Source organism: Patella vulgata, chromosome 1 (assembly GCF_932274485.2).
Source record: "Patella vulgata chromosome 1, xgPatVulg1.2, whole genome shotgun sequence".
Taxonomy (NCBI): domain Eukaryota; kingdom Metazoa; phylum Mollusca; class Gastropoda; family Patellidae; genus Patella; species Patella vulgata.
Window position 1 is genome coordinate 93929599 of NC_065879.2, and position 16841 is coordinate 93946439.

At 34.7% G+C, this 16841-nt stretch overlaps 1 protein-coding gene and 1 long non-coding RNA gene across 3 annotated transcripts; both read right to left on the reverse strand.

Moving 5' to 3' along the window:
* Window positions 1–432: 432 nt before the first annotated feature.
* On the reverse strand, window positions 433–6112 carry LOC126827490 (uncharacterized). Of its 2 annotated transcripts, none has more exons than XR_008787915.1 (5): window positions 6039–6112; window positions 4818–4940; window positions 4464–4555; window positions 2694–2781; window positions 433–1910 (listed from the first exon to the last, which is right to left on the reverse strand). It is a non-coding gene; the product is annotated as an uncharacterized LOC126827490 (long non-coding RNA). The 2 variants fall into 2 exon arrangements; XR_008787913.1 differs by lacking the exon at window positions 6039–6112 and adding an exon at window positions 5723–5878.
* Window positions 6113–10604: 4492 nt separating this feature from the next.
* On the reverse strand, window positions 10605–13299 carry LOC126818659 (zinc finger protein 239). The gene is made up of 2 exons (XM_050546192.2): window positions 13089–13299; window positions 10605–11646 (listed from the first exon to the last, which is right to left on the reverse strand). The coding sequence occupies exons 1-2, from the start codon at window positions 13089–13091 to the stop codon at window positions 10654–10656; spliced, it is 996 nt and encodes a 331-aa protein (XP_050402149.1). The 5' UTR covers window positions 13092–13299; the 3' UTR covers window positions 10605–10653.
* Window positions 13300–16841: the final 3542 nt, after the last annotated feature.

Here is a 16841-nt window from a genome sequence, read left to right on the forward strand (position 1 = left end):
TGTGTGAAATCTACACAATACTTGTGTTGAAACTTGTGTTGAAATTTCTGAAACTTGTGTTGAAATTTCTGAAACTTGTGTTAAAATTTCTGAAACTTGTGTTGAAATTTCTGAAACTTGTGTGGTTTCATACAAACTTGTGTATAACCATCATCAAAAACTTGTTTTGTATTTTTCCCCAATTTATATCCAGCATAGCAACCTTTCTATGCAGGACCCCTCTCTTTGCTCTGTTAGACCTGTAAAGTTTGATAAAAGAAGGAAACAAAAAAAAATTTTGTAAGATTATTATTTATTCATAAAATCATAGGAAAAAGTAAATTAATACATCAAAACTAAATAGATATTTGAAATGTTAACAGAAAAACAGAGACTTCAATTCTAATACAAATTATATTGTGTTATATATAATGACCCCTCCCCCCCCCCCCACTTTACCCATCACAAAATATAAAATAGCTATTTAAATTGTTTTTTGCCCCACACACTTTACCCATCACAAAATATAAAATAGCTATTTAAATTGTTCTTTACCCCAAAACAAGAACTGAGAATATAAAGATATGTACACAGTATCCCTACCCCATACCCCAAAATATATAATTCAAATATATCTAAATTTAATAACATCCAAACTAAGCACTAATAAGATTAATTATGCACTAAATTGAAACAATTTCAAAAACTGAAAAATGCTACAAAATCACACTACAAGTGATTTGTGAGGCATCTAGAAATAACTAGCATACACAGAAAACTAACAAAAGAAAATTGCTCTATTTTGCAGGAGTAATAAAATGATGTAGAGCCTTTTCCTCATTAAAAAAAACCCAAACAAAATGAATATTTTATAAATAAAAGAAGCAAAGCATCAAGATTACAGGATTGAAATAAAAAAATATCATATGTACAAAAGATTTATATACAATCACAAGTCATAAGCCACAGTGGTTCAGTGAGCATAAGGCGTTGGCCGCGAAATTTCAACTGGATTTTCCGACATAGTTCCCACTTTTCAGTGTTGGATATGGCAAGGGATAATTGGGTACAAGCCCAGAATCAAAAGAGAGAGAGACAGAGAGAAATGGGGTTTAACGTCTACTCGACACAAACTAGATCATTTTGGGACTAACATATGGTTTAATTTTATTTCAATAATTCGCTAGCGCGTAGGGGTCTTTAGCAGTGGGAGGAAACCGGAGGTCCCGGAGAAAACCCACAAGATTGGACAGGCGACCCCACTCCTTGTCTACAACCGGGGATTCGAAACCATGCCAGTTGACTCAATGACAGGAGGCCGTATGATACAGCATGCACGTGCTAACCATTCGGCCATCCACCCCCACCCCCCAGAATTGAAACCAACCCAACTGCGTACACTTTGAAGAACCCTTGAAAATTGAATTATTTGAATCAATGACAGACCTTCTGATCAAATGTGTGCGTGTTAACCATTCGGCCCCCCTGGGTACCCTTTAAAGAACCCTTGACAGTTGAAATATTTGATATAAGGGTAGGGTAGAATCACTCTAAGAACACAGAAAAGCAGGATATTAAAACTATTTCATTTCATAAGCAAGGGAAAGTCACCTTAATGTAGGTCAAGGTTTTTTGTAATTCTGGGTGTATTTGATCTACATTTGGTTTCTAGTAATGCCTATTAAATACTTTATGATTTCCGACCAAATTCTAAGTGATTTATATGTCAGTTTACTTGCTATATTATACATACATATTTGAAGAGAATTAAAATCTAATTGTGTTTTGGAAGAAAATTTAACATTAATAACAAAAAATAAATATTTAAAAATTGGGTCAAATGCATTCTTTCCCAGAAGTATAAAATAAATTGATGCTTGGGTTCTCTTGTTGTTATCATACACCAAATACTCTTGCAAGGGTGTTCCAGCCTAAAAAATAAAAAGTAGGCAATAAGAATACAATGTTTAAATAAACAATTTATTTTGCCACATCGAGACTGAGTCTCTATTTGGTTTCAACTTTGCGTAACGCTTATTGTGTCTTGTCCACTTAAAGACCCAGGCAGATTATTATGCTCAAATCAAATGGGTTAAAAGTCAGAAAAATGAAATGAAATGGGGTTTAACGTCCTACTGTTCTGCTCCTATACTGGGCTAATAATGACGGGCATATGCCACACAGTGTGCCCGGGCAGCGGCACTATCATCTTTTCTTATATCGAATTCCAACTGCCAGGGGATCTTTTACGTGCATTCCAATATTCGTCTCATCGGAAGGACTAGACAGCTGTCTTTGTCAGGCCAAGTCAGAAAAAAGTCTTGAGATTTGGGACTGAAGTCTCATAATAGGTCAACTATTCACCCGGTTCATACATGTATTGTCTGCAAATCCAGATTCCCTACTACATCATTGGCAGCACCTATTTACTTGGCAATGTCTAATTATTTTTGGACCCATTCTTATTTTATTTCCATTGACAACAAATTGGATATTACCCTTTAAAATCTATTGAAATCTATTTGAAAAGTAAAATATTGTCCATCATTATTTTACTGCTATTTACTGTAATGGATGTGATTGGCAAAAATCAAGCATGCCAAGTACTTGAAATAGCTGAGTCCTAGGCATTGCCCCAAGAAGAATAACTAGATTACCAAGCAAGTGTATAAAACTACTTCCTGATTAAAAATACAAATATGTATGTTACTTACATTTTGCCTGATTATCAAGCTCTGTGAGAAAAGTTTCCACAATATGAATAGCCATTTCCAACTGTTTTTATCTTTCTGATGTAGTTAACTGGAAAAAAACATACTATGTATGAGATGACTTAAATTGACTCAACAGTTAAAAGATGAAAGTTTTAATTTACAGTCTATATTTTACACAAATTTCTGGAGAGAATTAAAATATAATTGTGTTTGAGAGGGATATTTAACATTAAAAACAAAAATAAAATGCAACTGATAACTTATTAGCTTTTACAATCACTATATTCTTTTTCAAAATTATAAGGAGATCACATGGCTAAGAGGGTACGACACTGGCTCACTAGCCTGGAGGTCGGGTGTTCGATCCCTGAATTGGCTGAGAAAGTTCATCCAGATTTTCCGACGTGTCTTCCCCTTGTCAGTGATACAGGACGGAGGACCTGACAAGGACAGCTGTCTAGTCGTTTGGATGGGATAAAAAAACGAGGTCCTGTGTACACATTGGCGTGCATGTAAAAGATCCCTTGGCAGTTGGAATTCGATATAAGAGTAGGCTGTAGCGCCACTGCCCGGGCAAAATTTCCCTCATAGCCCAGTTTATGAGCAAAACAGTAGGATGTTAAACCCCATTTCATTTCATTTTCAAAATTATAAAATAATTTGATGGCTTAATATTCAAGTATTATGACCAGGTAGAATTAGAGCATAGTTAATTTGAGGCCAGAGCCATTATAGATTAGCCAGAATCCTAATTAAAATAAACTCTGTAATTATATTAGAGAGACATTGTTTCATAAATTATTATCTATTGTAAAGTTATTCCAGTAAGGTATTAAGGATTATATTGTAACTAAAAACAAAGCTAAGGTATAAAAGTCCTAAAAATTGTATATTAAAGAAAAGGGCAGTTAACCACAGGCAGACAGAGGACATACTGAAGGGCAGGTCTCTGATAAGTTATTTCTTAGATGCTGTTCCTTATTAAGTTACCTATCCTGTGGGTCAGTATTATATGTATATATTATCTTTGTTAGATATTGTTACAGAATATAAGATTATACTAAGAGAAGTGAGTTATTGAATTATTGTATGTTCAATCGTACACCTCCAACTAGATTGAACATACAACCCATCGTCGAAGGTTGGACTATAAGTAGGTCCATAAACCCTGGATGATAGTATGTGGTTGAGTTGGCAATAAATATACTTTCTACGGTTCACAATTTTTAAATAAATAACTTATTTTTCCACACGTTGAGTCTCTATTTTGTTTCAACTTTGCATAATACTTATTGTGTCTTTTCAAGTTACAGACCCAGGTAGATTATTATGCCTCAATGGGTCAGAAGCCAGAACAAAAGTCTTGAAAAAAAGACAAAATGAAAAAATAATCATTTAATTTACCAATTATCTCCACTAAGGCAGTGGTGAATACAGTATTGCAAACAGTATTACAATATGATATTAATTATATTTTACAAATTCATGCATTTGAACGCTTTATAATAATGATTATGAAAGGGTGTAACATTGCATCCATCTTATAGTTTTGAAGTCATATAGGTCTTTCGCAGTGGGAGGAAACCGTAGGACCTGGAGAAAACCCACGAGGTTGAACAGGCAGCCCTACTCCTTGTCACGTACAACCGAGGATGACAGGCCGTATGATACAGCACGCACATGCTAACCATTCGGCCATCCACCCACCCCCCCCCACCAAGTGTATAGAACCAGTTCATGATTCAAAAAGCAAATATGCATGGTACTTACATAGCCTTTGTCTGATAAGCAACCTCTGTAAGAAAACACTTCCACAATATCAATAGCCCTTTCCAGCTGTCTTGATCTTCCGAGGTGGCTAACTGAAAAAAAATATGCAATGTATTACATTAGTTGGCTTAAATTGACTAGACAGTTTTGATTAAGTCAAAAAATGTTAATTTAACTACATTTGTTTTGTTTCATGTGTTGGTTTGCTTTGCCACAGATGAGACAGTCATATCTAACTAAGATTCTGTCTGTGCTCATACATGTACGTGTACAGTTTTACTATACTAAACTGAATTTTAGATTTCAAAATAGCATAACAGCAATCTTTTCTATAAGAATTAAATAGTTACCCACCAAGAAAAAGCTGCTCTATCATCATTTTTTCCAGCCATTTCTTCTTCCATTTTTTTACTTTTATAATTTCTTTTGTTACATGATCTTTTCCTGGGTGATTTGCATATACATCCAATATTGAAACTGAAAAAATAAATACATTATATGTAATTTACCATTAAAGCTACCATACCATATATACAAACTGTGTGATTTGAAATTGAAACTAATGTATCTATATATATCAAAAATTTTAATCCCAAGGAACTACCTAAGCCGTAAAAATCTATTTTTATAATCCTTGTTTGTCACATGGTTTCAATGTCGCAGTAATTAGAAGACGACCATGGTGACTGAGTGAGTTAGGTGCTGGAATACTAGCATGGAGGCCACAGGTTACCTCTTGGGGTTGACCGAGAAAGCTCATCTTGATTTTTCAGAGTGGTTTCCCCTGAGATCCAATGTACACATTGGCGTACACATAAAAGTTCTCTTGGCAGTTTGAATTCACTATGAGAGTAGGCCATAGTGTCGCTGCCCGGACAAACATTTTCTCTTAGCACACTGCATTAGACCAGTCGGAGCTGAACAGTAGGACGTTGTCTTTAAACCCCATTTCATTTCAGGTAATCTAGTATTTTTCTAGTAAGATTGAAGTCTCTCTACTTTCTTTATATGTAAATATCATATTTGAAATAAGCCATACTTTTATTCAATATGGGGTGGGGCTGGGGGGAATGGCCTAGTAGTTAATGCATTCACATGAAATCACAGGGTCTGTCATTGTGTTAAGTGGCATGGTTTCGATTTCAAGGAGTAGAGTCGCCTGTCCAATCTCTTGAGTTTTTCTCTGGGCCATTCGGTTTCCTCCGTTTGCTAAATACCCATACCAGCAAACGAATTATTCATATCAAATTTAACCTTACCTGTCCTTTTTCCCGAAACAACCTAGCGTCTGTAGGCTAAGTAGAATGGAACAGTGTGCAGGGAAATGGTGGAAACGGAAGAAAGCTAATCGTCGTCGTAGTTGATTACCGGTATGCATATAGGCATAGCTTGGACTACTTGATTCTTCAAATACAAGTACACGTAAGGCCTTGTTTATGTCATTTTTCTCTCTCTGTTGCATGTAAGTGTCATATAAATACTTTACTTGGGATTGTATGTTCACATACACTAATCATTGTAGGACATTGGTAAAAAAAAAAAATAGAAAATATAAAAATTAAATGAAATTGTTACCAGTTTTTCTTCAAATTCCAATTCAATGCCAAAATGGAGTCCTTGAACGGTAAATTCCCAATACGGTAATTGCTGTAACTGTAAGGTGGAATGAGTCATATCATCACTGACTGGAAAAAATAATGAAACTATAGAGAAACTTCCACAGACTGATTCTAGTTCCATTATTTATTATTTATTAACTGTGACTGAATCAGGAAAATAGGGGCCTAATAATATTCCACAGAGTGACAGAGTCGGAGGTTGAACGGAGGGTTTGGGGAAAATATCTGCTTATTTGATTTAAGGTTGTTTTTTTAAACATAAATTAGATTACAATTCAACTAACACAAAAGTGTAAAAAGATTTTTTCTAGTCTGTGCCCGCGTTTATGTCTACTCTTGGCAAAATCGTTATAATATAAAAAAAATCATGAAACAAGAATCAAAATGGCCGCCAATCGGGTCTCCAACGCCAATCCAACCTCCCAAGATATAATTTCAAAACAGATTCTTACCTGCTGGTTCAAGTCGAACCGTTTCTGCTTTAATCATAATGTGATTCTGTAATGTAAGTATTTGAACAACATCGTAGCGCCGAACAACTAATGTTAATTAAGCATGATTTCAGAAAAATTGAACAGATTTGATAATAACATGCCGAAATTTTTTTCCTGACCGCGCCATATTATAAACATGAACTTCCGGTTTAAATTGTTGGAGGTTTTTTTAAGGAAACGAAATACTAATATTATACAGAGAAACAATATCGATGCTAAATTACATACATGGTATTATTTTTTTTATATAAATATTCACAAACCTGCGGTCTTGTATTCTATGTGACCATTAGCTTACATTTGTCAAACATATCACTGCTCCAAAATCATTTCAGCACGTTGTTAAATGTTAAATTAATTGTGTGAAATCACTTCATTTAATGTCCGCTTCCACCGAGATGATATCGCAGACAAAATGTAGCCTATAGTACGTTGATTTTATCAACCAATCACATTCAATAACAGTTTTACTTATTTTCTTGTCAACGCATTTGGAGTCAATTGTTAAAATCACACCGGGCATGAGCGCTCAACAGGCCTTTGATCTACCAGTTTATTGGGCCCAACTTTATTTTAACTACAGACATCTTAACACCAATTAGCATTCAAGTCTGTCTGGCTATATTGTCTGAGTAAAAAATACCTTTCTCTTACTTGTGGACCCCCAGATTAAGACTTTGTATGGAGTTCAAATTTAAAAAAAAAAATATTTGTTGACGGTACACATTACTTGTGTTAATTATATGGAAAAAACACAAGATTTGTGTTAATGCATTAAAAAGAACACAAGTTTGTGTTAATGCAATGCAAAACAACACATAACTTGTGTAGAATAATTTTCACACAAGTACTTGTGTTGAGATCCAACACAAGTTTTTTTTCAGTGTAGCTTAGAGGACGCATGTTCGACCCCTGCATTGGTTGAGAAAGTTCATTAGGATTTTCTGCCGTAGTTTCCCCTTATGGGTGGAACAGGACAGAGGTCCTGACAAGGACAGCTGTCTAGTCATTTTGATGGGGCGAAAACTGAGGTCCCGCGTATACATTGGCGTGTATGTAAAAAATCCCTTGGAAGTTGGAATTCGATATAAAAGTACATGTAGGCCATAGTGCTGCTGCCCTCATAGCACACTATATGGTGTATGCCAGTCCTTATTAGGGCAGTCGGAGCAGAATAGTAGGACGTTCAACCCCATTTCATTTCATGGAATTTAACTTTTTAATAAATCAGGTATGACCAACAATGAACCAAAATACAAACAATAACGCATAAAAATTGTGACACTCAGATGTGTGAATTAATTATCATTAAAGATACATTATGCAAGAGCTAAATCTTCCTGTTGCAGGTCTTTCTTTAGGCCTGAAATGTTTCATTTTTTTAATTATATATTTTTCATCCCTAATAGCACGTGATTATGTATAATTTACAGGCTGCCCGAAACGTGTGTTTTATTGTATTAAAATGTTTATCTCTATTGTCATTCACCCTCAAGAAACCGTAACGATCGAAAGTACTTGGCGGAATGTGTAAATTAATATTTTTTTGAATCGTTAAAAATTGTGTTTTTTTAATGTTATATACTGAGAGCAGCTTTATTTAGTTTTTATTAATATATATATATAGATGTAAAAGTTAAATGTTCATGGTTTATGTCTTCAATATTCTTTAAAAATAACAAACTGAAGATTGGTTTTCATATAAATTCATTACCAACCGGTTTCACAACATAGTGATCATCAGAGTAACTTTTACCCTGATGATCACTATGTTGTGAAACCTGTTGGTAATGAATTTATATGAAGACCAATATTCAGTTTATTTTTAAAGAATATATATATATATACACACGTTAAACATGCATGATGTAAGAGAGTTGTTTAACATCCACTCGACACAAACTAGGTCATTTTGGGACTAACACATGGTTCAATTTTATGGCAATAATTCACTTGCGCATAGGGGTCTTTAGCAGTGGAAGGAAACAGGATATTTGAATACATTTTGTGATGGATAATTTAAGGTAAAGGTAAATAATCAAGACATGGTTTATAATCGTACCAACGGTAGTAATGACGATCAAGGCTAACCTAAAATTTGATGGCTAATATCTTGGTTCAGAGTGAAGCAATTGGACTGAAAGTTTCAGAATATTCTCTTTCTATTATCAATTTGTTAACTATTATAGCTAGATCTGTCATCCCCTTATCTAATCTTACCTAATGCCCCTTTAAGTGCCATGTCATGGAGCAACCACTAACAGTCATTGACCACACCCCTAGCTGTCATGACCCAACCACTAACAGTCATTGAACACACCCCTAGCTGTCTTGGGCTGTCATACTTTGGATCATAGGCCACACCCCTTTTTATAGTGAGAACTATCAACTTTTCATCTAATCTTATCTACTGTATCTTTAACTCATTGTACACCAAATAAATCGAATCATTACAAATTTAAGTAGCTACACGAACAATTACGCAGCACACATTTACATGACTAAACATAAAAATAATAACAAAGTAACAAATATTTAAGCATCCAAATGTTCCAATTCTGTTTCAACCTGTCCATGTTATCATCAATAATGTATAGGACGTTATAATTGTAATAGACAACAAGAACCATAAATGGAGGGATAAAAAGGAAAAAACATCAGAAAAAGTTTGTGTTGTTCTATCGGCCGTTTACCCTTGCAAACTCGTTTTTTCTCATTCAAGCGTATGCCGTATTGAAAATGAAATATTACAATACAAGAATTCTACATGTAAATTAAAGTATACAATATTAGTGCTGTCTAAAAACCTGCCCATTTACCAAGTCAAATAAATAGCAGTTTTTCTGATCATGCAATTTAAGGACCACCATGACACAATGTCATTGATAATCAGTGTACCGGTACCTCTCAGTATAGTTAGCTTTATTCACATTTCTGCTTACATAAAATATATTTTAATCAGAAAATCAATGATTCCTTTGAAAAATCAAAGTGTGGGTATACACAATTTGTGAAGAAACAGGGATAATTCTAACAGTACCATAGGTCGTGTGGAAAAGAGAGCGAGAAGTCAGGTGATGTAAAAACGCTATACGGCATTTGTAATCTTTGTGAAATGAACACTTATAACATTATTTATTGCTGTTTATTTATCATTCAACAATAAAATGCTGTGAATGACATTGAAAAGAGGAAAATTTTCACAAAATAGAGTAAAAAAAATTGCGGTGTCTTCGGTAAGAAATGTTGTCATTCGACAATACTCGTTTATTTTAGAAAAGTTATTTTTAGTACCGGAAGCTATTACCGGTAGGACTATCGTGTGCTTAGTAAGTTAGTTGTAACTGAAGTTAGTCTATTCGGCTATTATTATTGTGCCGACAGGAACTTAAATACTTTAAATGATCACAAAGTATTGTTCAATTTCAAAGAATTTGTCAGAGAAAATCGGCCTGTCTGCGGGCGGGCGGAATGTGAAATATCAGCTGTCCAACAAAATGATTAACCTGTCCCGGGTGTCGGGCGATGGGAATTGTGCACCGCTGAATCTGTCAATTGCAGGTCTTTCTTTAGGCCTGAAATATTATCTAAATTATTAATTAGACATTAATTAACTTATCCAGACCAGTATCAACTCTCGATAGCATCGCTAGCCTGCGATATTTACTGGATTAGAACCCGGTCTGCTGCTTTTGATTAAATCAAAAAATGGATAATCGAGACAATGCTTTTATCGTACCGACTTAAGTAATGATGATCGAGGCCCAAAATTCAATTGCTAAAATCTCAGTTTAGAGTGGATCAATTTGACTGAAATTTTCAGAAAATTCCCTTTACATTATCTAGTTTTTAACTCTTCTAGTGAGAACTACCAGCTCTTTATCTAATCTTCCATAATGTATCTTTAACTAATTGTACATCAATAGATATATTTCAAAATCACAGCCCAACAGTAGTACAAAAACAGGTTGAAAGGAGAGGGGGTTTATCCATCTTCATAATGTTTCCCGCCCCCCAAAGCCCTCCTGTCGGTTAAAAGACCGGATTGTATATGAAATAAACAGAATCATTACAAATTCAAACAGTTTTATCTCGATGAGTTCTCATGTGTCTCTGTAAATTACAACTATTAACAAAACATTTATCACAAACATCACACTTATAAGGTTTTTCGCCAGTGTGAATTCTGATATGTCTCTGTAGGTGACTACTATTAGTAAATGATTTACTACAAACATAACACTCAAATGGTCTTTCACCTGTGTGAGTTCGTATATGTTCCAGTAGAGTACTATGTTGAATGAATGACTTGCTACATAAACCACATCTATAAGGTTTTTCACCTGTGTGAGTTTTGGTGTGTCTGTCCAGGTCGCTGTTATACTTAAATGATTTCGTACAAACACAGCATTTATAGGGTTTTTCACCAGTACCCGTTTTGGTGTGTTGCATCAGACTATCACTTCCAGAAAATGATTTACCACAAACATCACAATCGTAGGATTTTTCTCCCGTGTGAACCTTCGTATCTGTTGTTAAACTACGACTCTGGAAACAGGAATAGCTAGTAACGTCACATCCAAACGGCTTCTCTGCTACTCCCAGATGAATTTCCATATGTCGCTGTAGATTGCCACCTTTAGCGAATGATTTACTACAAACACCACACGTGTACGCTTTGTCTCTTGTTACATTTCTTGTGTCCTTTTCCGTCCATGATTTCTCATATTTCTTAGAAACCTCTCGACTTTGTATGTGTGTTTCATTACACTGACTAAGCCCGGTCTCTAACTTTCTACCATGTTGTAAAGAAGACTCTTCTTCTTTAACATGTATTTCACAGTGTTTCTCTAAATCAGATTCTAATCTAAATTCTTCATCACACAAATTACACTGATAAACAGTTTCAATATCTTCAATTTTCTCTTCTTTAACATGACAATATCCATCTACGTCATCAGTTTCCTCTGTCTTAACATGTGTTTTATTGTGTTTCTCTAAATCATCGTATTTATGGAAAATTTCACCACATTCAACACACCGATGAAAAGTTTTAACATCATTAGTTTCCTGTAATATATAAAAGTTATAACATCATTAGTTTCCTGTAATATATAAAAGTTATAACATCATTAGTTTCCTGTAATATATAAAAGTTATAACATCATTAGTTTCCTGTAATATATAAAAGTTATAACATCATTAGTTGCCTGTAATATATAAAAGTTATTACATCATTAGTTTCCTGTAATATATAAAAGTTATTACATCATTAGTTGATAAGTCTACTGAGATAGGTTGACCAAAATATAACATCTTAAAAATCTTACTGGAAACGGAATTGTGGCAACCTAGCTGCAATTTATAGCCATGATAATTCTTATCTACGGCTGCAATTGATACACTATTCTTTTTTTTTTGTAAACAGTTTTTTGTTTCATTTGAAAATGGATTGGAGAACAGGCTGGGCCTATGTTGACTCCTCTCCAGAATTTACAAAAATAAGTTTAATTTATGTACATACAGAACATATATACAACAAGAACATATAAAAATACAAAATATAAAACTATTTGAGATTTAAATATAAACTAAATATGATACACTATTCGAGGCATTGAGCAAGTAAAATTAGGTTCAACTGCAAAATTTTCAACACATATCATCACAGTTTGCATGGAAATAAGTAATTATGTAACAAATAGTGAAGAGTGGAACACTGAAATCGAGTGACATGACACCCCGCGATTCTGCTTTGGCGGCCATTTTAAACTGAACAGAAATTTTGCATAGCAGGGTTTAAAGGCTCAATACCACTCTTGTAACTGAATAATATGTCCCAATCTTTATTCTAGTCAACAAATTGTACTATTTTACAATATTCCAATTAATTGATGATACAAATTTCATCTTAACACACCTAATATAAAAAAATTGGAAAAATTCAACTAAATGATTTGAAAAGCCCAACGTAAACCTTTTCAAATGTGACTTTGATTTAAAAATATTTTCGAATCCTCTGGACAAGTAAAATAGGATGTAATGGATAATTTACACAACAGGTAGGACACATAAACATCTAATACTTAGAATAAGGCTATTATTTATTTTCTGGAGCTGTCAAGCCAGCAAGAGTGTTATCGTCCCTTTAAACAAATCATAATAATTATGCGGTAAGGTTTCACCTTTATTTCAATGGGAATTAGTTTATTATATGTTAAGCTATGTACAGTTGAGTTTGGGGTCAATGTAATTGGAAATTATGGGAGCTAAAGGCCAGTAATTTATTGTAGTCAAATAACTACAAAACGTCCTGAAAGGCAGGCCTTGGGACGGTCCACTTATGTGGCTGGAGCAAGACCATGACATCAGTAGTGGAACCATTTCTAGTGGCAACCTAGCCATTATTCACTGATCAGTGTGACGGTCTCTAACTAACAGTGCAGTGATAAATCTTTCCTCGAGCTGGTCGACACTCAATTGTGCTACTGTTTCAATCAAAATCAACCCACCATTATTTTCGCTTCGACTTTTATCAAGGTGTAACTGATCTGCCTTTGTTTTGATTCGTAACAATGCAGAATTGTTGGTTTACTCTACTGCGCAAGTCACTAAAACTTATCTTCATCCGGTTGTATATGCAATTGAAACGTGGATCTATCCAACCCGATCAACTCACACTCGAAATAATTACATTTTTTAAGTAGTCTGCAATCAATATGGTTGTAACAGAATGATCCAGGCCAGGTAATTACTTTGTTGTTTTTTTATGTTAGAGGTCGTAATTTCATTAATATCTAAAATGCATCAATTATATTATGTGAAAAGATTTCTTAAATAATAAGCCAAGGCTACAATCTGATATTTCAGGACAGTTGTTGGGTACAAGCCCACTAACCCATGATGACAAGTGTTTTTTGTGTTACAAAATGTTGAATTATGATATTGTAGAGAAATATAATCTATGAAGGGGGTAGGTGGGTGGTGATGGCCGAATGGTTAACGCATGCGCTTTGTATCATAAGATCTGTCATTGAGTCAAGTGGCGTGGAGTAGGGTCGCCTGTTCAACCTTGTGGGATTTCTCAGAGTACTCCGATTTCCTCCCACCTGCAAAGACTTATACTTGAAAGCGAATTATTGTATTGAAATAAAATAGAACCATATGTTAGTCCCAAAATGACCTAGTTTGTGTCGAGTGGAGTTAAACCCCATTTCTCTCTCTCTCTCTCTCTCAACAAGAATTCTCTGGTCGTTATCAAGCATACAAATTACAAAAAAACAAAAATGTTGTGTGTGTATAATATAGTGATTCTTATCCATAGAACTGTGTTGTGATATATACATTGCTTAATAGGAGAATTTTGAATGGGCAGCTGCATTCCATCAAATTCCAACTATCACAGGTTCTTTACAAGTATTGTTTTAACAATATTCCAAGAATATCATTTCAACACTATCAAAACATTGGGTGTCCCTGGACAGTTGGACATTCAATGAGGAAGAGTAGTGTCAGTTGGAATTCAGTGGAACAATGCCAAATTAAAGTTGTTGACATGGTGTGAATTTTCACCTCTGACCTACTGTATTATGTAAATTCCTGGAGATCCTTTGTCAAACAATTCATTTTTATTGGACAAATAGCGAATATAACATTCCATTTCATTGGATGATTTATTTTTATCACCCAATCAGCACTAATTTAAGAAATAACTACAATAAATAACACTTTTATTCACTACCAGCTAATGAGAGGGTTTGACCTGGTTTGCTACCAGCTAATGAGAGGGAGAGGCAAATGATTTACTACAGACATCACATTTATAAGGCCTCACTCCAGTATGAATTCTCTTGTGGAGGAACAAAGTCAGCCTACTGGAGAATGATTTACTACAAATATTACATTCAATGATTTTCCCTCTATGTTGTAAAAAAGACTTCTCTTCTTTAACATGTATTTCACAGTGCTTTTCTAAATCAGATTCTAATTTTAATTCTTCATCACACAAATTACACTGATAAACAGTTTCAATATCATCAGCTTTCAATATCATTACGCCACCTGGCCTATGTTACTCCCCGGTCCGAGCTACCCCTATACCCCAAATTTCAGACTTGTTGCAGACCTAGTGTAGCCGCCAACCCCGAACAGACAGACAAATAGACAGACAAACAGACAGTCACAAATATTAGTATAGATTAAATAAATCAACAATTTACAAAGCTACTGAAATATGTTGTTGTTTATTAAAATTTTAATGTCCAATACATCATGCATGATATTATGGACAGGTTGATTTAATTAAGTAATTTACATCTGAATGAGTAAAACCACTAAACAATAAAAAGTTCTAAGTCACTTAAAAACACTGTCGTGAGAAGAGAAGGTGCAGCGGGTCATCTTCTCCCTTTGTCATTATAAAAACAATATCGATTTAAGACTGCCGGTATTAATAAATGGTTGTATACATGTAGTTCCCTGTTTCTTTAGCCTTTATATATTCCCTGTTATATTAAATCATTCAGCAGACTGACCCGCCATACTGGTTTTCCTGCGTAACTAGTGTAGTTCCCTACATTAATGTTATTCTGATAACTACACAACAGATTATTTTTCCACAACTAGTAATATACTGCGAAATTAATTTAACAGTTAATTCTCGATTCTTCTATGAATTTTTAAATATACTAATGTCCCAAAAAAAAGTATACACACTAAAAATATGACCAAGTTTTATTTTGATTAAAAACATTTGAAAAAACTTTACAGGGTTTGTCTCTTGCGTCCAAACTCAACATTTCGAAGCAAAATAAAAAATCAAAACAAATTGACATTGTACCCAAATGCTGTATATACGATGGAAAACAACTTTGGTTGATGCAGCCCGAAATGCACAGTGTGTACTTTCTTTTGGACATTAGTATAGCTTTATAAATCCTATATGACATATTCCTAGGGAGGAAAGAGTACAGATTGTCAGTCCAGAATGAACCAATTTGAGGTAATTAAAATCAAGAGACTGAGAATTATCAGAGTTCTGCCAGTAGAATCATGAAATAATCAAACATTTTAGCTATTGTCTGCGACCAATAAAAGTTACAAAAAGTCATCGCGTGCTGAAGGACATTGATTTCAATGATTTAAACACATCTATTACTAGTTCACTCAGTCAAATGGAGTCCATTGGTGATGTTAATCAGATGTGGATGTCTACTATTTTGAACTAAATATGTGATGGATACATGTGCACCATTAAGTGAGAAAATCGTTATTAATAAACAACGCGCTGAATGGTTTTCTGCTGATCTTCTGTCTGAGCGCAGAGTCTTGCGAAATCTTGAATGTCAAAGGGTCGATTCTAAAATGAAAGTTCACCGACAAATGTTCACGACCACTCAGACTGTTTACAATGGAAAACTTGAAGCGAGAAAAGCGTCTATTCACCGCGACAGAATTGAGACAGCCAATATCAAGGAACATTTTAAAATAGTGGATAGCATTTCTGGTTCCAAGAAATCTTCAGCGATTAATATTCTGACCAATGTAGAAATTTCAAAATTACCTAATATTTTTGCGAATTTCTTCAGTGAGAAAATTGTCAAAATTCGAGCCAAATTAGTGAATGATGCTACCTATGTTGAAGACACAGTTTCACTTCAATGTGATTCTCGAACAGTAGGCCGAATAGAGGCCTGTTATTCCTGAACAGTACGGCGAATAGAAGCATGTTTTGATGAGATCCGTGATTGGATGCGAGGAAATTTGATCACACTGAATGACAATTCGACTGCAATAGTGCGGTTCTCATCACGCAGCAAGGACAGTCTGCAGGTAGTCGAGGGTGGTGTGCGCGTTGGTGAGGTCATTGTATCTCCTTCGGCAACCGTTTGTGATCTGGAGGTGATGATGGACTCAACGGGACTCATGGATGAGCAGATCAAGAGTGTATGTATTAGGACATCTCACTCATTATGGCGTGTTGGTAAAACCCAACATCTTCTGGATCAAACCAGCACTGAGAACTTAGTGCATGGTTTTATCACATCAAAGCTAGACTATTGTAATAGTCTGTACTATGGTTTTCCGAACTACAAAATAAAAAAATCAGAACATATTCAGAATTCTGCTGCTAGGCTGGTCACCAGATGGAAGTTAGGTAGATATGTGGATATGACGTCTATCTTAAAAGAGCTGCACTGACTCACTGACATTATTAAACATACATTATGCAAGAGCTAAATCTGTCTATTGCAGGTCTTTCTTTA